General features: G+C 40.7%; 1 protein-coding gene across 3 annotated transcripts in view; it reads right to left on the minus strand.

Moving 5' to 3' along the window:
* Positions 1-25057, minus strand: part of waplb (WAPL cohesin release factor b) — a 59026-nt gene extending 33969 nt beyond the window's left edge. Inside the window, exons 1-5 of one of the 3 annotated variants that reach the window (XM_036573169.1) lie at positions 25004-25057; positions 22538-23034; positions 13012-13696; positions 8627-8955; positions 6775-6893 (exon numbers count right to left, since the gene is read on the minus strand). In XM_036573169.1, the coding sequence (XP_036429062.1) occupies positions 6775-6893; positions 8627-8955; positions 13012-13696; positions 22538-23012 (1608 nt within the window). In that variant the 5' untranslated portion in view covers positions 23013-23034; positions 25004-25057. Of the gene's footprint in view, positions 1-6774; positions 6894-8626; positions 8959-13011; positions 13697-22537; positions 23035-25003 lie in introns of all 3 variants that reach the window. The other 2 variants (XM_036573170.1, XM_036573168.1) reach the window with 2 other exon arrangements.

Genomic DNA, 25057 nt, shown 5'->3' on the forward strand with positions numbered 1-25057 from the left:
AAAGCACTTAAACTGCCTGTTTAACTCTAAGCGATAAAGAGATACTGGAATATGGTCATTCCACCAAAGGAAACAGTAACCAGACCAAAGAAAAAAAAATTTCTGGAATTTTTCCCCCCCCCCATTTCATTTTTTCTGTACTTTGAACTGTCTTTTCAAAACAATTTGCAGCACACTGCAAATGATATTCACTGCAATTAACTGTCCTGTATGCTTTGTCTAAACAGCACAAAATAGAACTTATTAAAATAGAAAATATTAAAAACAAACTGTTTGGCAACAGAGATGCTGCTACTCTATATTCCGAACACCGCAGTGGCATTAGCCACCACTGCTCTGAGTCCACTTCTCTCCAATCCAAACTCTTAACGAGACTAATTAAAACTCATTAAGGCCGACCGTGTCCTTCCCCTTGTTTTCATGGGCCGAGCGCGGACTGGAGCACAGGTCGTTAGTCTCCGCGGGAGAGCATTCAGGAACCGCTGCAGGACACGGGGTCGGTAGAAACACGGATTAAAATCTGCAGACGATGCCAAAGCTACTCAAACAGCAGGACGCGACTGGAGACGGGCAGCCAAGTTGCACAGAGAGGAGTCGGCAGGGGGAATAAGGCTCAACCTGGCAACCGAACCCGGGATATAAGCCCAGTAAAGTGGGTAGACCTGCAGCTGGGTTATTAATAAGAATGAAAAGAAAAAGAGAGCAGGAGAAGGGCATGGGCTTGGCTCCGAAATTCTGGTCCGCAGGAGGCTGGTTTTCATTTACAGTAATTAACTAGCGTTCCTCTGGCTAGCAGGGAGCGAAGGAGCAGCTCAAGTGTCTTTCATGGGCTGCAATGACTTGGAACATGCCGCTATAATCTCAGCCTGGTCATGCCAAGAAAGGCCTTGACAGAACTACAAGAGCTTCTCAAGTAGGCTGGCTGAGATACAGTTGCAAACAGTAACAGTATTCTGCACAAACACTGCAAGTATCATGTAAAACGTCTACTATTACAACAAAGTGTTTTCAGAGGTTAAAGCAATAAGTCAACAGAGGAAATACATTACAGATTCTACCGTTTAAGGGATTCTGTTAGGTGCAATACGAAGCAGACGGCCTTGAGCAGATGACTGAGACAAAATTTAGTACACATTTACCAAATATTTATTATTAATAACAAGCCTCAACAATTCTTCCACCAGGAAACACACAGGGCCTGAAATTAATTTTTCAAAATGGGGAGAACCCCCCCCCCTTAAAGGTGTACTACTTACGAGCTTAACTACAGGTCTCACCTCGTCCCGTTCATTTTGAAAGCTTTTTGAAAGAAGGCCACTCCATCTCTTTCCTGAATTTAACCAGATGACCAAATTTTGAATTAGCCAACTGGTTTTATGCTATAAAGTAGGCGGTTCTGAGAAACCCCTTCGTTTCGTCCTAACACTGCAACTGCGCAACTTCAGTAGCATTAGCCATCACATTCCTTACCAAATCTGCCTCACACTTTCTTTTCAAGGCTGTGGTATGAGAAACGACCTCTGAGGGGCGCCTTAAAGTTGACGTTTTTGTAAAATCAGCTGATTTTACAAGTCGAGCAGCTCATTTCACCACGGACATATTCTGAGCCAGTTAGTCTAAAACTTGTCTTTGTGCCGCTGCTTAACCTTGCTAACGTTACTGTTACCTGACTGAGGATCCTGAGGATTAATATTGTTAATGCTGACATCGCTAGCTCTTTTGGGTTCCGGTGTTTTTTCTAAGCGGGTTCCGCTTCAGACGATGGAGATTTACGTTTTAGGTCCATGTTTGCAGGCCTTAAAGTTCACATCATTGGAACCTGTCTGTAAATTTTAATGAGAGGAGCTGCAGCAGCAGCAGAGGGCGCTCGTAAGCTTGTAGATGGGAGAGAGAGAGCGCCAAGTGTGTTGTCCAGAGCAGAAGTCGGTCCGTTCGGCCAGTCATCCCGCATTCCACACCGGTGCAAACGTTGGCTGAATATTATTAAACATTACCATAAATGTCTGCTGGAAATTCCCACATTGTAAGCGTTAGATTTGCAGGAATCAATGAAATTATGCGCAATACCCACAATCCCGCTCTGAAACTCAGGCCCTGACATAGTTTATTAGACCGTGGCTGCAAACCAGCCAAATGGCCAGTTTATTTTGTGATCAGCTTAATGTATGTTGAAACAACTGAACTGAATGATTTAGAATAAGATCAGATTTATAAAAATACATTTGAAGCTCTGACACAATACTGGTGCCAAATCTTCTGACATGACCAAAAATAAATAAGTGAACAGATAAACATAAAATCACTTAGTGTCACGACTCCCCATGATTCACTCTTCCTTTGAGAAACAAACCAACACAAACATAAAAACAGAATAATCTATCAGTGCGACGGGTGAATGAAACTGCTGAGTCATGTGGAGCGAAATTATAAACACTGTCAAATGCTCTGTTTGTATTCGTAGAGACTGATGGGGCTTTTGCGATGAAATGTTATGCTGCAAACCTTTGATAGCTGTCCTGGTAATTCAGCCAAGCTGTAAATGACGGTGATTAAAAGTTAAAAAGTTGACAACAGGCAACACCTGGGCAGCTAGAACCAGAGGAAAACGCTGGCACAGTCCCAGCAAATAATGCTGCATGCGAAAGTCTAAATCACCTTTAAGAACTGAAAATGAGTCATTACTAAAAGCCATAAAACAGCAGTCGTAAAACTATGCTTTGGGGAAAAAAAAAAAAGATGGAAAAAAACGCGCAAGAAAGTGTAATTTATCCACCTTTGTGTCGCCTGCACAGAGCCACCAGCTCTCAATACTAACCACCTACTGAGGAATTGGGGAAAAAAGGCCAGGACGAACCCACAGTATGAAAGAAAAAATTATAATGATAAAAAACCGCCCTACAGCCAGCACGGCCTCTGGAAACATAAAACAAAGAACAGGGTGTGAGAGAGATAATGGAAAAAGTCATAGCTCTGCCTCCGTTTGAGAGAAGACAACGATATACACAAGCAGCAGGACACAATTACCAAGACTGAGTGGGGGAAAAACGCTGGGAGGGCGTGAAGAGCGGAGAGTTATGGACAGAGACCAGTGCCATAGACCTGACTGAGAAGGACCACAGCAGGGCAGTAAACGATCAAATACTGCAGAAGGATGGAACAAGGTGAGACATTGGATGGCTGGCAAAGAAAAAGAAATGGTGGAGGAGAAATAGATGCTCCTACATGTATGATTCACTTAAGCCCTGACTCCCTTGGTGCATTAGTGAAAAGGGCAGCATGGTCTGACAGCAATGCAGTGTATGTGTGGACAGAAAACACGAAGCAGTTTTGCCTCTGGTTTGTCCACAATAACAAAGCTGTGCTCTTGTTTACTGACAACTCACATTAACAGGTTCATAGGCCACTCATTAAGAAATGTTAAACCTGCCCAGAATGATGAACAGAGCTGTAGATGATGCTGACTGAGAAGGCTGTAGTACAAGTTATACTAAATTAACAGCCAGTATGCCTCAGATTTGAGAAGAGGTGATCAAAACTTGAGAAATAACAAGCTGGTAATTAGACACGAAAACTCAAAAGCAGCAAAAAAGGTAACAGGACTCTGGCATTTCTAGGGAAAAACTGTAGTGATTTTAACATGAAAATCAGTGACTGAGTTTAAAAACTGCAAATACATCGCCATACTGTTTCCTAAGCATTCTGGCTTATTTGTTAACAAGGTCGAAAGGGTTTTTTGGCCAATGGGTTTTGACATTTGGCAGACAATATCTTTTCAAATTAAACATCTATTACGAATAGAAGCCACTTTGCCCATCATTTATGTTCTACTGGCTCCAAAATGGCACATTACATTGCTATCCGTGATGTAATTTGTAGACGGTTGATAAGCACACACTGAAATTGACAAAATCAATTTTAGACAAACACAAAGTTGCAGCTAATTGTCTTGGTTGCAGACAATGATATTAACCTTATATTAACGTATTTTAACCTTTTTTGTTCTTAAAGAAAGAAACTGATGAAAGAATGGCCAAATCATGACCATGAACAGCTCCAGTGCTGTGTTTGGAGGAAAGGAAATCTCTAAAAGCTGCTGAGCTTGAACCTGAAACACTGAAAACATCAGTGTAGTGTCTCGCTTACAGTATTTCAACATTCACTGTATAAGTTGTTACTAACTAAAATGACAAATGATTCTAATACATATTTTATATTATATACACACACACACACACACACACACACACACACACACTAGTATTTCAACTGCAATTAGCTTTGCATAGTAAAGACATCTGTTCGCTAATGTGACATGTTTAAAGATTGGTCAGCATTATTTTGACCAGTGCTGTTTTCGTTTGTCAGATTAATTGAACACGTTGATTCATTAAACCCAACAAGCACAAACTGATAAAGGGCAGAGTGAGTAACCAAACACCCAAATTTAAAAAAAGGCAGCAGAACGTTGAAAGCCGAACAAATTATTCTGATCTCAAAATAACAAAGGGCCAAAGGCCAATATGTTTATTATTAACTCTATTACAAATGTGTGAAGCTCGACACAGCGATCTAAACGTTAATCCAGGTAGCCAGAGCAGTGTGTGACACTTCTGTGATGACTGTGTTTGACCAATCAACGCTCTGCAATGCTTCTGCCTCCATTCACATGTCCCTGTTCAGAACACTTGGTATCCTGACAGGGAGGGTAACAGAACTCAACACAGAAACTCAGGTAACTCACAGCAATGAAGGCAAAAGGCATGATTATGGATTATGTGTAACCATGTTGTGCCACACTGCATTGCACCTTCAGCTGACCTCATGTGTTCGATCCCGCACTTCACAACAAGCTAAGGAAATTGCAAGTCCAACGTTTCCATGCTAAAATCGCAATATAGTGAAGGATTTTCTTTATGGTTCAATGCCAAACTGTCAGGGTGAGATACCAACCCTGAAGACTTCAAACACTTTTGCCTGGTGGTATCACATCGAATAAGGAAACTGCAGGAGCTTTGATACAGTGGCGCTAGGTTCTCAACTGCAACGATACAGCAGGCCACAGAACCACGTTCCGCTGGCAAAATCTTATGTAATTGGAGGTCTGCCGCACAATTGTCAGCTGCGTAGAAAGCCTCGCATCAGTTTTCACAACTGAAAACAAGACCTACCTTTAAAAGCACAAAGACAATTGCAGAACATTCATTTTTTTAATTATAGAATAACTAACACAAAAAAGCTATCGTTAGTGATAAAACCTCTATTACATTTTTCCCCAGCGCAATTTGAAACTGCCAGCTGTCAGAAATTGCCCAAAATTATTCAAAACAAAAGCTTGTTATGTTAACATAAATTAAGATTAAGAACGTTCATCTTTCTCCAACAGAGCTAACACTTCAGAGATAAACAACAAACATTTTAAAATGCCTCATGTATGACCTGAACCAGGACACAGATTATGAATACAAATTAAACAAAACAGATGGTTTGAAAAGTTCTGATCCTTCATAATGCATAACATAATGCCTTCCTTAAGACATTTCTGAGGCTCGGTATGCTGACACCCTTTACTGAAAGGAAAATGCCACTAGCTAAGCGCTTGCTTTCAACGCTCTGGCTATCCAACACACACTCAACTCCTTGAGACCACCGGTGGCTCCAAAACACACTTCATCATATTCTTCATAACTTTTATATTTCATAAGCTACGTTCAAAAGGTGGGGGTCGTATGAGAGCTGTAACTGTCTTCTTTCCAGTCAAATAGATGGGTAATGTAATATTAAACCATTATAATAAAAGAAGCTGAACTCAGTTTTTTTGTCTACTGAAAATTGACCTATTTTTCCACAAATCTGGGCTACAAACTATAAACAGATGGCGTCTCTTCAGTGATCTGCTCTGTAAACATTATTTTTATAAAATAATACAAAGAGCGTCTAAGATTTTTGGCTTTCAGCAGTAAATCATACACATATTGCTATATGCTTATAATCATAAAACACACGTTCTGTTAATCTGAGGGGAACTTTTACAAAAAAAAAAAACAAATAAATAAAATAAGAAATTTACATTTATTTCATGCAGTTACTGAATAATTTGCTGCCTTTCGATTTGGTCATGTAAATTCAGATGGACAAAGCACAATATACCCTGGAGAATAAGAGGTTAACTAAAAAGTATCACTTCTCAAAAGATGAAACTCTTTTAGCTGGGACGAAAACGAACAAAAACAAACCAAAAAACCCCGACAACGCCTGATCACTCACAGAAGATCTAAATGCACAGACAGTCCAAACTAGCACTGAGACTCTTTTCCCTCACAGTGCAGCAAAATGCTTTTACAACAGCATTACCAAGATCTCAGCAATACTTCTAATGTTTGGAGTATTGCATGACCACTAACCAAATCCAGGGCTCTGTGCAGTAGCAGAATAACATCAATCACCAAAGCACTTCTGACAGACCAAGAGTGAAGAGTGACTCCAGAACATTAACATTATGGAAGACAGAGGATGAAAGATGACAATGCCACCCCACTGGGTCCACCATTCAGCCCTCACAGGATGAATAATCCAACAAGAAGTCAAGTCTGATTACAATTTGCAGTTTAGGACACGCTGAATATTTGTTTTTCTGTGTGCAAAAACCAGCCTGACTCTGTCTTTTTTCCATCACTGTCTTTGGAGCGCGAGACGCTCCAGTTCCTTATCTAAACACTGGATGAACAAATTTTCTGAGAATTGGTTGAGCAAAAGATAACTAGTTGACTGTCTTACCCGTTTGGGTCCGCTGAAGATTTTTCTGCTCTCCTTCACTTTCTCCTGAGGTTTGACCTGAGGCTTCTTCAGTGCCTCAGACATGGTGCGAGAGTTCGCCTCGGGTGCCTCCAGAGGATCTGAGAGAATATAGATACTTTAAGAATGCCAGCAAAACCCAACCGAGTTCTCAAAAGGGGTGTAACAACACACAAATTTCTCAACACCATACATTTTTGATACAGAGGTAAAAAAGAATGCCAACATTCAGCTTGCTTTCATTATTTTACTAAAAGTACATAGTCCCTAACAGAACAGCAACAGGGAGCACGCAGGGAGTTATTCTTCCTTACTTTTGTGGTTGTCTCTTCCAGGAAATTCTTTGTTAAACAGAACAATTTTGAACCATTTCAATATGTCAGTATGTCCTTCACATATACTTCTACAACATAAAGTCTAACTGCAAAAAGAACATCCTATCTATACCTCAAAAATACTACATACACGTCAAACTAAAACATCAATTTACTTCTTACTTTCTTTTGATTCTAAATAAATACTAATGATTTCTTGTATAACTGTTTTATCACCTGTCTGTAAAGCACTCTGAGCTGCCACTGGCATGAAAAGTGCTATACTAATAATTTTTTTATTATTCTTGACTTTCACAACATGTCCTAACGTATCCAGACAGCCCTTCTAATTAGTGAATTCAGCTACTTTAAGACTACTGTATGGGCTCCACAGAAAAATAGTTAGTTATCTGATTATTCTAATGGTCATGTAAACAGCATACTCTGATTTCTTAGATCGGAATAAGGTCTAGCAATCCGATTAAGAAATCTGATAAAGAGAACTGGATTTTAAGCTCAGTAATCAGATATCTCTGTGCAAGTAAACACTCCCTCTATCTTTCGGATTTCTCAGTCTGCGCATGTGTGAAAACAGACTGCAGTGCCGGAAATAAGTAAGCAGCGTTGCCGCAAGACACAGCAAAACACTTTTGGAGCGACGCTGAAATCAAATACATGCTTGACGAAACTAAGGATGTAAATATTCTTCATGTTCTAGATGATGTATGTTCATATTTTCAGGTAAAGTTACATCACGTCTTCTTCTATGAGTTTATTGGCTGGTTGCAAAGCAGAAATCTGATTACTGCCTGACTCATGTAGACACAGTGTTTCCCATTATCTGATTACTTAAGTGGGTGTAAACGCGATAATCGTATTACTGACAAAATCTGATTTCTGCAGTTATCGGATTATTGACTATATGTAAACGCATTCATTAATCAATAGAATGGGACACTCTGGATCAGCTGTACATGAGCTTAAGGTCACCATGCCCAATGCCAAGCGTGGGCTAGAAGGATATCATGACCCCAGTATTTGGCTGTGGAGCAGTGAAACTGGGTTCTCTGGAGTGATGGAGCTCCATCCACTATCTCTGGGGTGAGTTTTGAGTGATCATCATGAGTACCTGACCTCATTAATGCTCTTGTGGCTGAATGCAAACAAAACCCTAAGGCATGTTCCAACATCTAGTACTAAGCCTTTCCAGAAGAGTGCAAACTCCCTCTTAATACCCTTGATATCAAAAGAAAATGTTGTTGTATTTAAGTAGAAAACATTAAGAGCACTAGAGTGAAAATGTAAAGGGTCCTAAATGGTGCTTAATACAAAGACGGAGAAAGAAAGCAACGAGGCCAGAAAGAACAGATACCAGCTATAGAAGCAGGACAGAAAACTAATTCTGTACACACCTGTTTCGAACATATATTGGAAGAGCTTTAATTTCCCCACAGTGCTCAAAACAAATATAACTCCTGACTGTGAGCGTGCGTGTCTGTGTATTTAGAGCTCATACTGACCTCGCTTGAGGCCGAGTCTCTGACCTGTGCTGCTGCTCTGGCTCTCCTGAGACAATCTAGGCTGAGGGCTGTCTACGCTGGTCTCTATAGAAACCTCCTCCGGTGCAGCCGCGGCCATGGCCTTCCTCTTTGCCCTCCTCCTCTCAGCAGAGCTCTCCTCTTCATCGCTGTCGCTTTCGCTCAGGTCATCGAAGCCGAAGTATTTGATCTTGTAGTTAGATCTGCCCGAGGAGGCCAGGTCGCCTTCCTCAGCAAGAGTCTCTCCGTCATCAAAGCCAAACAGCTCCAGCTTACTGTCCTTCTTGGATTTGCTCTGAGTGGGTCTGAACCTACTGTCAGCACAAGGCAAATTCACATTCAAGAGGTACAGTTAGAAATAATGCAACTTAAACAAGAACACATCTGTCAGTATGCTGTAGTGACCAATACAGATTTTAAAGACCTAAATATTTCCATACCTGCCAACACTGTATGTAGGCCTGTGTGACAGGGCAACTTACGTAAAGATTGTGAAGAAGCCAGTGACAAAGCTTTACAAATGAATGTCATTTTGGGAAAAAGAACTGACCAATTTAGCATGATTTGCCAAATGTTTTTCATTTTTACTGTAAAATGAAATTGCGTATGTGTATACACATATATAAATGGTTCAGATCATCAACCTACTTTTAATATTAGACAGAGATAACCCAAGTACACACAGTCCGCCCAACAGTTTGTGACCTAAACTCAAGTGGAGTTGGGTTACACAGCAGGACAATGATCTGAAGCAAACAAGAAAGTCCACCTCTGAATGGCTCAAAAGAAACAACATCAAGCTGTTCGAGTGGTGAAGTCAAACCTTAAATGGACAGTTAACACTCGAAAACCCTCTAATGTAGCCGAATTAAAACAATGCTGCAAAGACGAGTGGGCCTGAATTCCTCCACAGTAATGTAAAAGACTCACCCCAAGTTATCAAAAACATCTGACAGCAGTTGTTACTGCCAAGGGTAGCACAATCAGTTGTTAGATTTAGGGGGCAATTACTTTTTCACATGGGTGATATGGGCTTTGAATAAGTCTTTATCTTCAATAAATGATATGATCATTTAAAAGGCTGCATTTTGTGTTATATATATATATATATATATATATATATATATATATATATATATATATATATATATATATATATAGTAATTATAGATAGAAGGGTGAATCCCCAAAACCTTCGGCCACTGGGTCAGGAACCCCGGACGGCAAATGGCCCAGCTTCAACCAGGGCAGCCCTGGTAAATGCTAGATCCCTAACAAATAACATTATTTTTCCACTTTCCCTGTATTGGATCTGTTGTGTGTGGCTGAAACCTGGCTGAGTGTCGTTAAGTCAAGCTCATTTTCAGAACTTTTACCTTTGGATTGCACATATTTTAACTCTCCAGGGACTACCAGACGGGGTGGAGGAACCAAGGGCAGCGACTGTTTTAAAAGTCTGTAGCAACCATTGGTTTTTTTATTCCAGCTCTGAGCAGAATATGTTTGAGTTGGATCGATCCTATCCAATATTGTGTACTGTGATTTACCAACCACCAAAATATGACAAGCATTATCAACGGATGATCAGCAGAGATTTTAATATACACGTTTGCTGTCCAGCTAAGCTGCTGTTGACTCCTCATCTTGTACAGCTGTACAGTCCTATTTTCCCTAAATATTCTCCCTTCAAGTTCTATCCTTACAAAATATGGCGTTTTCTTTCATTGTTAGGCAGATGATACCAAAATTTACCTGCCCTTGAAACGGAAAAATACAAACTCTAAAAATACTGCTGGACTGTCTTGAGGACATTCAAGCCTGGACGACCTTACACTTCTCTGATCACACGCCTGTTGTATAAACTGTGTGCTCCAGCTCAGTCCCTCTACTGCTGTACAGTTCTCTGCTCTTTTTAAAAACATTGCTGAAACTCATTCAAGGTCTCCCTTTATGTTGATACTGAGAAGTTAACCTCACCATGTTATTCCATCTGCCAAAATATCCTGGACATCGTCGCTCCATTTAAAATCATGTGTTCTAACCTAAATCTGAACCATGGCTGAATGACACTACTCATGCAGCTAGACAAAAACGCAGGAAAGCGGAAAGCAAGTGGGAAAAAGGCAAAAGGAAAAGCTGTCTTGATATTTTAAAGGACAGATGGTGCAAATATCAGAAAATTGTTAAAGCTGAAAAGCCAAAATATTTTTCTGATTGAAAAAAAAACATTAAAACCATCACAAGTCACATTCTTTTTAATACCATTAACGCTGCTCTTAACACCCCCTTAATTTGCTCGTTTTGACGTTTCCTCAGAAACCTGTGAAAAAATTCTACAGTTTTGGACAAGATGGCTAATATTAAAGCTCTCATCTAATCCGCTTATTTATGACCCATGCATTATTCTTCAGCTTTTCCCACCGAAGTCCCCACTCACCTGTTTAAAGAGTTTGAGACTACTGGACCAAATATCCAAACAATCTAAACAGTAGTCTTGCCTCAGCCATTATACCAGCACATCTTAAGCATATAGTAGTGCAACCAAGGATCAAAAAGCCTAATCTGGACATCAGTCCTCTCTAATTTTAGACCAATTTCCAAACTTCCATTTCTCACCAAAATTTTGGAGAAAGTTGTATAACTGCAATCTTTTAGATATACATGGTATTTTTGAGGTGTTCCAGTCTGGGTTTAAAGCACTGAATCTGCACTTTTGCAAGTTTTAATGATCTCTTATTAGCCACTGACTCAGGGTATTCTGCCATTCTTATGCTTCTAGACCTCATGGCTGCTTTCGACACAGTAGACCACAGTATCCTCATCTCTCGCTTGGAGCACTGTGTCAGTATTACAGGTACTGCTTTGGAGTGATTCCGATCTCACTTGGCTGACAGAAGTTTTTCTGTCAGCCTTGGCGATTTTGTATCCTCCTCAGCGTCTCTCTCTTGTGGGGTGCCCCAGGGTTCTATCCTCAGGCCAAATTTTTTCTATTTTTTCCTATATATATATATATATTCTCCCTTTGGGTTCCATCCTCAGAAAATATGGCATTTCCAGTCATTGTCACACAGATGATACCCAAATTTACCTGCCCTTGAAAACGGAAAAACACAAACTCTTTAAAAATACTGCCAGACTGTATTGAGGACACTGAAGCCTGGATGGTCTTAAATTTTTTTAACTTTAAAGAGAACAAAACTGAAATGTTGATTTCTGGACCCAGTGGTTCCTGTGATACCCCTCATGTGGACCTACGTTCTCTGGACACGTATGCAAAACCTACTGTAAAAAAATCTAGGTGTGATAATGGACAGTGATCTTAAATTAGGCAAACAGATTAACTCTATGGTTAAATGTAGCTTTTTTCAACTGAGGCTCTTATCTAAGGTAAAACTCTTTTTTTTAATCTTTCAAGAATTTTGAAAGTTATACAGGCTTTTATTTTGTCCAGACTTGTCTACTCCAGTGCTCTTTATGTTGGTGTGATTCAGGCCTCCTTTTCACACTTACAGCTGGTCCAAAACATTGCAGCTCATCTTCTAACAGGAACACACAAGTGTGAGCAAATTTCCCCTGGCCTCTTTTCATTGGCTCCCTGTACATTTCAGGATTGATTTTAAGATTATATCGTTTGCTTTTAAATCGTTAAATGGGCTAGCTCCAACCAACCTGACCTATTACAACCATATGTCCCATCAAAGGCACTTAGGTCTTCCGATCAGTTCCTTGTAACTGTCCCTAAATCAAGGTTAAAGCACAGAGGAGAGGGGTGCTCTTTCAGTTATAGGCCCCAAACTCTGAAACAAGCTGCCTTTGCACATCACACCGGCCACTGCACTTTGTTTTTAAACTCCGTCTTATAACACATTTTTATTCTTAAACATTCTTACTGTTTATATTTGTGTTTTTTATTATAATACTTGTTTTATTGCCTGTTTATGGGTTTTATTACCTCGAGCATACAGCACTTAAATGTGCTCTATAAATAAATTTGGTGTTGAGACTGACATATCCTCATGCTTCAAGTTAGATAGGACTGCATTTAACATGTTATTTTAACCATGATGGTGGTTCCAGCCAGTATTGCTGCGATACAAGTGAACAAATGATGACTGTCATTTTAACAATATGTATTAACAGACTGGTCTCCTTATTTACCATTGCAATTAAAATGTAAGTGTGAACTTTAACCTCTCTAATGAGAAGGAACCAGTTGAAACCTATCTGAGTGTCAATGTTTCTTAACAATGAAAGGTACAGGTTTGAACCAATTTCACAGCACTGTAGTTAAAGATCACCCTGAAAACTTCAGTTTGAAGCATATTAGACAAGAAAATGATTCTCGAAGCGAGGAGGAGGCTGGTTACCTGACAGGTTTGGTCTCTGTTTCCACTTTTTTCCTCAGTCTTCCAGCTTCTCCAGGATCAGCCGCTGAAGCACTGGCAGTGAACTCCTCCATGCCTCGGTCCATGGAATCTTGGATGGTAACGTTGCATACGGACACGGAGGACGGGTGCAGGACTGTGTAGTCTCTCGTCCTGCTTCGCACTGCTGTCTTACCCGCACTGTCCCCACTACTGCTCTTCAAAGACGCTTCTGAGCTACTGTCGAACGCGCTTCCGAAGCCATCCGCCCCCCCGAGCTGCTTGCCTTTGTTGGATCTGCAGTACGTCCTGCAGTTGGAAGCCCTAAGGAGTGACTGAGAGTGGTCTTCCGATTCTGAAGGCTCCACAGGGACCTCAGAGTCCCCCTGGCCCACCTCCTCAATGTGGGTCTCTGCAGGGGGCTTAGAATGGAGGTGGCTGCTGCGTCCATATCCTCCAGAGGTCCACGTGCTGGACGGAAGGTCTCTGGACACAGGGAGAGGGGACGTGGAGCGGGCCCCTAACCCAACCACAGCGCTCCAGGCATCGAAAGTGTCCTTGTCCTCAGATTTCTCTGACTTCAGAGTTGTTGTCTGGGCCAGGGGTCTGCGGTCACTCTCCGAGGCGTTTTTGTACCATGAGTAGCTATGGCGGTCCATGTTTTCACTGGACCAACTGTAGGTCTTACCTAAGAGGAGAAAACAGGCAGTCAGATTGGATGGTGACAACAGTAGATTACTAGAGATGCACACAAATAAAAAAAAAAACAACAAAAAAAAAATCATAATTTCAACAATTAATAGAAAATGACTGCAACATGTTTTGTTAAACAGGAACTCCATCAATTCTTTCCAAAACGTCTACATAATTCAGTTGTTAAGATGTAAACAACGTCATTCAGAGGTTTGATGTGAAATGCTCCATTTTAGAGGAACTTACCAAGTCAGAATTATTCAGTGGTGGTGACAGGAACCAGACATCTGCAGTTTTAAATGCCTCCAAAAGCTCACTCACAAAAAGCCATTACATTAAATGGTTAAGAATACCACGCCAAATGTTTGAGACACTGTTTTACTATATTTTTTAAACAAGCCTATGGCCTAAAACACATTTTTTTAAATTAATTCATGACCTAGAGGCATATTCAGAGCGTTGTAAGGAAAAGTAAATACTCCAAAGACACAAGTAGGTTCGGCGGATATTTTGTTTAGTTAATAAAACTGTTAAATTTGCATTGTAGATCCCAAAAAGCCTGGTTCCTATCACCAGCACTGTAAAGGTTCCTATCACCAGCACTGTAAAGAATTCTGATTTGGTAAGTTTCTCAACAATGAACCATTTCGCATCAAACCACTTTGAATGACTATTTACATCTCAACAACTGTACAGTTCTACAGTACTGTATCAAAATCAATAGTATTTCCTTTAAGTTGCTCTGTAATGAACACTACTTCACTGACCACTCCAAAAAGAGAAGAATAGTGATTATTGGTCTTATATTGGTCATTTTTTGATAAGCAGGATTATTTTGGCCATTATCCTTGCCAGTATTAAAAAAAGAAAGAAAGAAAGTATTTAAAAGAGAGAGAGAGAAACATCTCTTGTGTTGGACACTCTTTCGATTTCGACTTGCTAAACTGTACAGTTTTGTAGTATGCCCAGCGTCCTTCCAGCTGTATAACTGTATTGGTTGAAATGCAGACCACAAGCCAAGCAGCCAAATCACCACTGCAGCCCCCAGAAAATGAACGGCAAAACGTTTGCATGTGTGTGAGAAAGGCATTAAACATGCACAAGTGTCGTCTGTAGATATAGTAACTTTAGAACAGCCAGTGTTTATTTTACAAACTACCCACAAACAAAAACAGACTGATCGTTAGCCGACCACTTGTGACACTCTGCAAAAAGTAATGAAGCTCATAAGCACAGTAACATACGATAGGCTTCGACACAAGACAAATACGTTTACTTATCACACTTCTCTGCATCTGTATTTGCTTTTGTACTTCAGTATTTTGGCAATAAAGAGGCAGACAGACGTTCATTGCTGTTATTAAATGACTTTTGACCCGCTTACAGTCACCCAGTGTTTGTGAGTGGAAAATCTAACACGAAAAACACCTTTTAAAACAAATATTGGCTTTTACTGTCAACAGATCAGTCCAAGCTAAGCTCTATAATGATTTTAAACATAGCTATATGCAAACATTTACATAACCATATTACATCTTTTTAGAAACAAGGAAGTACTAGTGGTACTAAAGCAAAAACTCTTGATGCAAATTATCATTGGCTAAAATCAGTTAGCAGTCTCGTCATTTACATACTGGTCATCTCTCCTGCAAATGGCATATGGAACACATTCACTTCTGGACATTACCGTGAATTAATCTTCACTTTTGAAAGACAAACTGTTTTTTTAACAAGCCAGAATTTAACACAGAAAGCTTAGACACTGAAGGTTTATTCAGACTGCACTATTAAAAGTCCCAAGAGCTGTTAAGGATAATGATTATTAGACCAGCCTGTCAAAACAATTCATCAGTGTTTGGTAACAGACTTGGCTGACTAAAAGGATTGAGCTTTGTTGGAGAGCTGGAGGGCACTACATAGTGCAGTACATCTTTCAACAAGCTTCTGATCCTCCTCCTGAAAACCTTTTGCCCTTTGCCTTCAAGGACTGAGTATTACAGCTCAGAGGTCAACCCCAGCTAAATTCTCCCTGTCCCCAGACAAACCCAAAACAACAATTATCGCCTGGAAGACAAGACGAGGCCTGCTGGGTCGGCAGTCTGACTAACAACATTAGTCTCTGCTGGTACCATGTCAGTCGCCCACCACAGCACAAACTGCAATCGTGCCCATTCCCCGCAGCATTAACTAAAAGCTGGGCGGAAACGCAAAGTACATAAGAACAGTATAAGCTAATGACAGCCCTAACAAAACCTCTGCCACGCAAAGCACCACTGAAGTGAAGGATGGTGAATTTACCGTTAAAGCTGTTGAGACCAAAGGTCTGTTGCAAAACACCACTTTCACAATTTAAAGGTTATATCAACCGTTTTGAGATTCAGAACTTGGTGAGACGTGTGAGAAACACTGAAGGAGATGACTGTTCAAATCGTCAATATCTGATGTGTTGCATTTGTAAATTAGGATAGTACAGCATTTTGTTAACAGTATCGCAACGATACACATTTTCAAGTTTGACTGTCAGGTAAAGATCCAATTGAATTTTTCATTCTACATACTGACTCGGCTCTTACATATAACTTTAAACGCCTGCTGTGCTGCCATCTAAAAAAAAAACAAAGCCCAAAATTCACAAACTCTAGAACAGATGTCTTCAAATCTGGGCTTTGAATCCCGTTTACAGTCAAGGTTTTGTAATCACAAAGGTGAGACACTTGGTGGCCAATCTTTAATATCAAGAGTTCAGTTAATTAACAATGATTTAAATATCTAAGGTCAGGATTTAATTTAATCTTGTGTTAAAATTTCTTGATTCAACGGAGCTCTAATAACATATACAGACTGATTTGGCTCTCAAATATAACTTGACACCTGCTGCAATGTCCTCTAACAAAATAAACCCCAAAAATCACAACTTCAAGAAGAAAAAAGAGGTCATCAATCCTATCTTGAATTTCGTCTCCAGCCTGGGATTGTGCAGAACAGACCAAACACAGTGAATATCTGAATATAAAAAAACACAATAAAAATAAACACAGCAGGGCAGGGAAAGTACAAAAAAGCCCCAAAAGCTTGTGATTAGCTAATATCTAGACAAGTTCAGTGCTTAAATGGAAAGAAAGAGATGAAAGATAAAGTAAAAAACAGAACATGAGAGGTGGATACAAAGAAAGGTGTTTGGGGTTAATTAGGACAGCAGTCAAAAACTATTGTGACAGGAAGTGAACTGTGGCTAGACTTTTGAAGGTATTCAGACTGTTTCTCAGGATGAGTGGAAGACGGGTCCAGATACAAAGCCCTCTGCGTGAAACTGTAAATTGGCTTAATGAAGCCAATTCGGAGTTACATTGAAAAACGTTTTGGAAACAGTCTGGGAGGAAGTTTTGTTTGAATAAAAAGATAAACTGGCGAATTTGAAAAAAAGGTTAATTTCATACACATTTAAATTAAAGTTTAAAAACAATCGATGAGAACAAACATGAAAGGGAAGTCGTTCATTCTTTCTTTGGAAGAACATGTTAAGCCTGTAAGATCACTTTTGAAAGTCATAGCCCAAATTATGTTACAGTATGGCAGGTATGGGTGGATTAATGAATAATGCGGATTGAGAAGTACATGCTGAGGAAATATAAATTTGATTAATCTGATGACGACATTTTGAACTATTTTCTAAGATATTTCTGCAATGTGATTAAGCAGTCACCAGTAGGTTACACTTTGGTGTCTAATTGGTTACATCAACAGAATGTAAAATTAATGCAAAACCAGAAACTAGAATCAATGTCTGGATTTGAAGACCTCTGCTCTATAATTTATAAGCAACTTCAGAAAGAGCCCTTTGATCTGAGCCGCCTCTGATAGGCTGCACGCAAGCGCTTAGTTTTCTCATTATCACTGATAGTAGTTTCCACTAAAGACAGTTAAAAAGAGACACTCAGAAGAGGGCGAGGGACATATTGGCTATAGTGTTACTTTCACACAGACTGGACTTTTTTGATACCGTGTTGAAATCATTACACCCCCAAGTAAGACTTATTTCCTTTTTTAAATAATCAATTACTGAGAATTTCTCCAACTTACTGTTTCATTAAATACTGAGTACAGTCAATACCAGTGCTTCATGAAGGGACTAGCATATCTTAGTACAAATACATGGTACTTAAACATAAATAATATACCGTTGATTTTAACTACCTTGCCATTTTGGTAACATACTAATTACATAACAAACATGACTAAGAAACAGTAGCAAACGTGGACCAGTCATCTCACTGATACCTTATCCGTTAAATATCAGTGCTCATACCGAACCAGTGAATTGTATTGGTGTATCATTACTCTCAGGTCACCCTTTCCAGCTTCTGAAAAATTCTGTGTATCTTGCGATGCAGGAAATGCTCAGTGCCTCCAAAAAAACAAAGAAGGTTCACCAACAGTTAAGTTCAGCAAATGATAAGAGGGTTTTGCAATTACTGTTCAGCAGTTCATTTTGCCTAAAGATTCTCTGCACAGTCCATAAACTGATCACGCTCAGATAAGAATGTTTTTGAATGTGTTTCATTTCTAACAAAAAGCATAAACTGGAATGCACTGCATAGATTTTTATCAACCACCAGAGCATGTTATTTGGTTTGTGGGTTCCTTCATGATAGTGCAAATAGTATGTGTTTAGTATCAGATAATGAAAGACACCATGAAGAGTCCACAGAAGTGAAGAACTCTGCGCTGCTGATTCCTCCAATAAGGTTAAGGTTTCAATTAAGGATGCACAACGACATTGGAATCATAACAGTATTCACAAACGTGCTTAAAATAAAATTTAAAAAAATTGCCACTGGACAGATGTTTAGATTTGACTGATATTTCAAACCAATACTGATGACACTTTATTGATGATTTACTGCCAAAGAGCACATTGTTTAGGTGATTCTGGGTTAAGGCGCTAAAATGTCTAAAACGTAGGCTTTATAGTGCATCTGTAGCCCTCTACAAATAAGGCTACGTTCACATTACCAGACTGAAGTGGCACAAATCTGATTTTTGCCCTAATGTGACACAGATCTGATGTTTTCGGAGCTGTGTGGACACACAAATCTGATCTTTTTCAAATCCGACCTGAGCCACTTTCGGATGTGGTCCTAGATCTGATACATATCCGATTCCAGGCCATGTGACCTTAATGTGATGCTCAGATCGGAATTCATGTGCTTTTTTTTTTCACTGCGCGTGCGCCATCATTCAGCGTTACCATGGCAGCAGCGCCGAACAGAAGTTAAAGCCTGTAAACGGTGGAAAAGCAGCTCATCTCACCTTTTTCTCCTTCGTCTCGCTCTAATAATGAAGCTGAGAGCTGATCAGAGTTAATTATCTTCTCAGCGAAGCTCGTTCTGCTCGTTAGTTTGTGCTGATGATGCTCGTGATTCATTCACGTGACGTTACTGAGTAGGATGTGTTCATGAGGGTCATTTCAGGATGCCGGTTCGTTCACATTAATGACAGATTTGAAACACTTACCTAAACGAGTGTGAACCATCGCGTCAGAGAGATCAGATTTGAGTAAAAAATCGAATTTGAGCAACGAGGCTTGTAATGTGAACATAGCTTTTGTGTTGCCCTGCGTACACACAGCAGTCACGCGACAAGGCGGCCAGAGGTCATTCATGTTCAATGAGAGCTTGCGATTTCCGGCAACAGGAGGCGGCGCAAACAAAGTTGGGCGGAGTTTAACTTTATGCAAATGAGGAGTGAAGCAACATGGCGATTACCATTAGGAATTGAGCACTGAGCCAGCACTTTATCTCCGGCACCGTGAAAAGGTGCGCTCCTTTTTTGGTTCATAGATAACTGTTCCTATGAGACGGAATAACAGCAGCGGTACTTTCGCCGCAAATAGACAGTTACCGCAAAGACCAAATGTTGAACACAGGGATTAAATAAAAATAAGCACACCAGGATTTTTATTTGGATACCCATCTGATTTGTGGTTGGCCTCAGTGAAACCATGAAAACCAACGATCAGTTTCAGTTCAGCTACGGCCGCAGGCAATGAGCGATTAGCAATTTGGGCGACAAGGGGCGAAAAGTCGGTACTGGGGTGAGCACAGGGTTACATTCCTCTATAATGCTAATCCAAGTGAATTCTGCATTTTGTAAAATGTTTATGTATCAACAGCAGCAGATACGTACATGGGGGTTGGGGACAATCAGTGATATTCCCATAACAATGCATCCCTAGTTTCAATCTCTTGTAGGAAGCTATGTATCTTAGCGCTGTCTTGTCACTGAGGAATAATATATCAAACTGGACCTGTATTCAACCATAATATTTATACTGATAGCATTCAATACTACTAAAACATTGGGCCTCATTCACCAATATCTTTTTCTAAATTTCTTCTTGAGTAAAGTCCTAAGAAAAAGTCTGTCAGGCTCATGACGTGTTCTTAAACCACAGAACTGTTCACACCTTTGTGCTCTTAAGTGTGCGTAGATGCTGTTCTTACCAACAAAAAACCCAAATAAGAACATGTCTTCCTAAGAATGGCTGGTGAATGAGGCCCTTTGCTTTCTTGTTTATCATGTAAATATTACTCCACAAACCACAAGATCATGCTTGGTTTGCTACTTAACTGTAATCTACTACAGTACTACAGCACTGTAGGCATTTTCCTTCCAAAATCTACATGGTTACTTAAAAATATTCAAATAGCATTTATACTGGCACATTTATGATCTAGATTTAAGGTTTTTAATTAGACTAAATCATTTTGATGTTACATTTCCACTCTACAGCCAGTGTCTCAGTTACTTACTCATCAAATTAGTTCTGCACTATAAAGGTTTTAAGAATATAGGTGTCTGACAAAGCACTCATAAATCACTTTTCTTATAATCAATGTAGTTGAACCCTAACAATACAAACTTTTTACTGATCTAGACTGCAAGAACCAAGAGTTAACCCTCAACAACACAGTGATACCATTAACCATCTAAATTTGACATCATACTGATATATATGTAATCTATAGCTGGCCTGTACAGCCCTGACCAAAAGGTTAGCCATAAGTCTTGAGCTGACAAGTCACACACAGGCCTGAATTTAAGCTTGACTGGCTCCTAAATGTTCTCCTACTATTAACAATGCTTCCATCAGTATTCTCAAACCGGGCTTCAGCTAATTGATGACTCAATCAGCCGCATAATTATCTCAGACTCCAGAGGGGGACCTGACAGATATTCCAGTTATGGAGTGGAAATGTAAAATAAGGCCATGAGAGACCCATTTCTAGGTCTACTGGGTTTCCAAGGATTTGCGATTCTGGCACTTTAAAACCACCAGCCTGGAAACAGAACGGCTACAAGTCTTCCAAAAAAATGAGATGCAGCTCCTTAAATGTTGATTGTCTCAGCACAGAGATGACTGACTACTTGTTCAAAATGAATTTCCGCAACATAAAATCTGTCAAGCATTTTGAACAGTCAACCCACTTTAATATGTTTAACAGGGAAATATTAAGACTGTGCAGCATTACATTTGCACTATGTTACTACTGAACAACAAAGGGCCTCATTCACCAACCACTCCTCTTAAAACCCACTTATGCAGCTTTCATTAAGATTCTGACAACCTTACCAATGTTTCCTAATTTGAGATTTTTTTTTTTAGGTAAGAACAGAATCTGCACACAATCAAGAGCATAAAGGTGTGAACAGTTCTGCGGTTTAAGAACGATCTGAGCCCAAAATTTGCAATGAAGACTTACAACTTTGTGACCAGTTTGAACCAAGTTGCTAAAAAGAAACCTGAAGCTCCTACAGCACTGTTTAACTGGACAGTGCAGTGGGGTCTAATCCTTATGTGTAACAGCAATCAGGCAGCAACACTTTGGGCATAAACTCTTGTTCCATCTTCAGAAACGAAGACTGAAAGCTTATCAAAAACACCTGCCGCTTCAAGCTGGAGTTTCACTCTATGGCAAACCAGTGTGACGCTGCCAAACATGCCACTTCCTGTCAGGGAAATGTCACCGTGAGCCACCGAGAGTTCTCATATGCATCGGTTGCTCCCCGACGGCCGTGTTCGGCCGTGATGCACGAGCCACCTGTCACTCCAACAGAGCCCTTTTCCCAGCAGGTACACAAACCAGTGACAGACAGGAGTGCCTCCTCAACCGCCTGAAGAGCCACTGAGGAGACTGCTGCCGTTCCAAGGTTTCTGAGCCGAGCCTGACAGATATTCTGTGTCAGGCGGGTTTAAAGACAAGACGAGGATTTGTGGGGCCTTGAGCTTGCCTATACAGCTGGCTTATCTTTGCTAGATGTGTCTGCGCAGAGCTGTTACTTTTAAAACAAAGTACAACGTGACATAAGAAATGACACAGACACCTGTTCATCGCACTGTTAAACTATCTAGCACATGAGGACATAATCCAGCGTACAAATATTCAGAGTTTGGGTTTGAAAAGTTGTAAGATGGATCTTGTTTAGAAATCTGTCTTAAAAATGAAGCTATGACAAGAAACTGAGAATGGGATCATAGAATAAAGCCTATTTAACAGTCAGCCTCTCAATCGCTCCAGTTTGGGCGACATTTAATCAGTTTCAACCACCAAGTCAGGTGTACGCAAGGAGTCCTCAGAGTAAAATAAGACAAAGCACTTTGTTATTCAACGAAGCAAGTCCAAGCCCTATTGACAGCATGAAAAAAACAGTACTCTATCCCATGGGAGTGGGTGCTGGGGATGAAGCAAAATCTGACAAATGTGGTAAAAACAAAAGGGGAAGTGATACCAACAAATCTTGTCTGCCAAATGGCTAGCCACAAGGTCGAGCTTACCTCCTGTGGAGCTGCTGAAAAACCTCCCAGCATCCTCAGGCACCCGATGGGCACTCCTGTCACCGCTGAGGGCAGACGACGTCCTGCTAGGTGCCACGGCTTCGACGCTGGCCGGTTGGCTGACTCTGCTATTGGGCTCCAGAGTCAGGCTGGCCCTGGATGTTTCCGTGGAGGTCGGCCTAACCGAGGACACTTTGGACTGCGCCACATTGCGAGAGGTGACCGGCTTCGACTCTTCATCGCTGTCAAACCCAAACGGGTCTTCTGAGCCGTCATCCTCGATGAGCTTGGGCCTCTTGGTCCGATCAGCCTGATCCACCTTCAGGCCAGGTCTTTTGGAGCCCAGCTGGGCTTTGTAGGTAGTCTCACCCCATTTGGTGCTGAGCGTGGCCCTTTTGTTGGAAAGAACCTCATCAAACTTGGAGGACCCATCCCCTGCCTTACGGCTGTAGGTTTTTCCAAATCTCGACGTCATTGTGGCATCCGTTTCATATTCTCTGTGAAGGAAAAACAGGGAATGTGAACATGTGCCTATTTACACTAGTGGTCACCAACCGTTATCGGTCCCATCTCATGCATCTAATCAGTTCTTGATTAGCTGAATGAGATGTGTTAGATTTGGGTTGGATGAGAACTTTAGGAATGTAGATATCCAGTAGGAAGGTTAGTGACCACTGATCTACACTGTCACAGACTATACTCAGTACATCATTTAGCAACTTTGAGGGATGGTTTCCCAGAGGGACTATAGCTGGTCCTAAGCTATAGAGAATTCTGACTTGAGATTTTCAACTGAAAGGCTACACAGTCCAGGACTGGGCTTTATCCTTGACCTTTACCAGGTCATATGCCAACCCTTAGCTTTTAAAAGAGTTTAACTTTCTTGGCATAACAATGTAAAAGTGGATGCCAAACTAATTACACATACAAATAAAGAGGAATTGGTCTAATTTGTTATAAGACTGAGCTCAACCCTGGCACTGAAGGCCCAGTGGCCTGCACTTTGTAATGTTTTCCTTGCATCCAACAGCTGATACGATAAACCAGCCCATTATAAATTAGTTAAAGAGTTAAAGAGAGGGTGTTAAAGCAGGAAAATCACTAAAAAGTGCAGGGCCTCCGGGACCAGTTTTGAGGAGCACTGATATAATACAATTCATTAAAAAATTATAGAAACTGTGCTCATTTCAAGCAGCATATAAGGCCCAAATCTCAAATGTATCACAGAAACAAATGAAATAACCTCATAAATACAACATAAAACATAAGAGGACGATCACAAAAAGCAAATGTCACTGTTTTTCCCTTGCTGAAGCACCCATCTCCCAATACCAGCACACAACTCCACGCATCTAAAGTAATAAACATCACAATTATCTAACTGTTCTGAAACAGCTTGGTTAAACTCCAGCAAGGAAGGTGATAGCAAATCTCTAACACTGTTGTGGTTTTAAAAGCATCAACAATAAGTTCTAACACTCAATGGACGCCCATTTACTCCAGTCATTTCTATGGCTCATGTTTTCGAATAGTGCAACACAGAGAAGACAACGTTAGCTTAGCTTAGCACAGCCACCACCTTAGCCTGTTTTTGTTTGTAGCTCGTTAGCTTGTTGTCCGCAGATCTTGCTTACATTCATACTGCTGAGGAAACACTAAAGCTTTATTGACCAAACCCTGGACAAATACTTAACGAAAATAAAAGAGAAAACAAAACAGCTGTGGCCCTCAACTTAGCACAACTTTGATTTGCTAACGATTAGCAAGCGTACGAAGCCGAAGTTAGCTTCTTATCCCAATTTCCCGTTCCACCTTAAACGCCGCAGCACTTCCATTCTGGCGCCTCGGGCGCTAAAATGCGAGCGCCGCACCGTTTAAGGTGGAACGGGAAATTCGTATAAGAAGCCAACCTCAGCCTCGGGATTAGCACAACAAACCGGGACGTTTAGGAGACACGCGTAAAATGTTCACGAACGGACCACAATCGGGATCAAATCTCAACGTTTAACGTAGATTCTGATCATTTATTGGTATTTTCAGTCGCTAATCTAGCTGTTTAAAGCAGCGTTAGCTTTAGCATTAGCTTAGCGATCAGCTTCACAACACACCGGCTCGAATATGACATAAACGTGTTTTATATATCAAATACATACACTAATCACTAACACACGACACAGATGACACCAATCTTCACGTCTGAGGGCAAATTTTGGGCCATTATACCGTTTTATTTGAGTCTTTAATCTCTGACTGATTTCAGCGCTGTTAGCATTAGCCTCTCGCAGCGCGTGACCGGGCCGCTCCGCCAGCGCGCGCCTGCCCCGCCGCACAAACGGCGGGATTTATTCCCTCCGGAGATTTAACACAAACTCCGCGAACCGAACTGCAGCGCTAGCTCGGTTTGAGCCGCCGCTCCGACCCGGGACGTTATCAATTAAAACCGCGCTGTTTCTTCTTTCCACCTACATTTTTATCTCCGATTGTTTCGGCCTCCATCCGCGCTCCCCCCTCCCGCGCCCT

The sequence above is a fragment of the Colossoma macropomum genome, unplaced genomic scaffold (assembly GCF_904425465.1).
Source record: "Colossoma macropomum unplaced genomic scaffold, Colossoma_macropomum, whole genome shotgun sequence".
Lineage (NCBI taxonomy): Eukaryota > Metazoa > Chordata > Actinopteri > Characiformes > Serrasalmidae > Colossoma > Colossoma macropomum.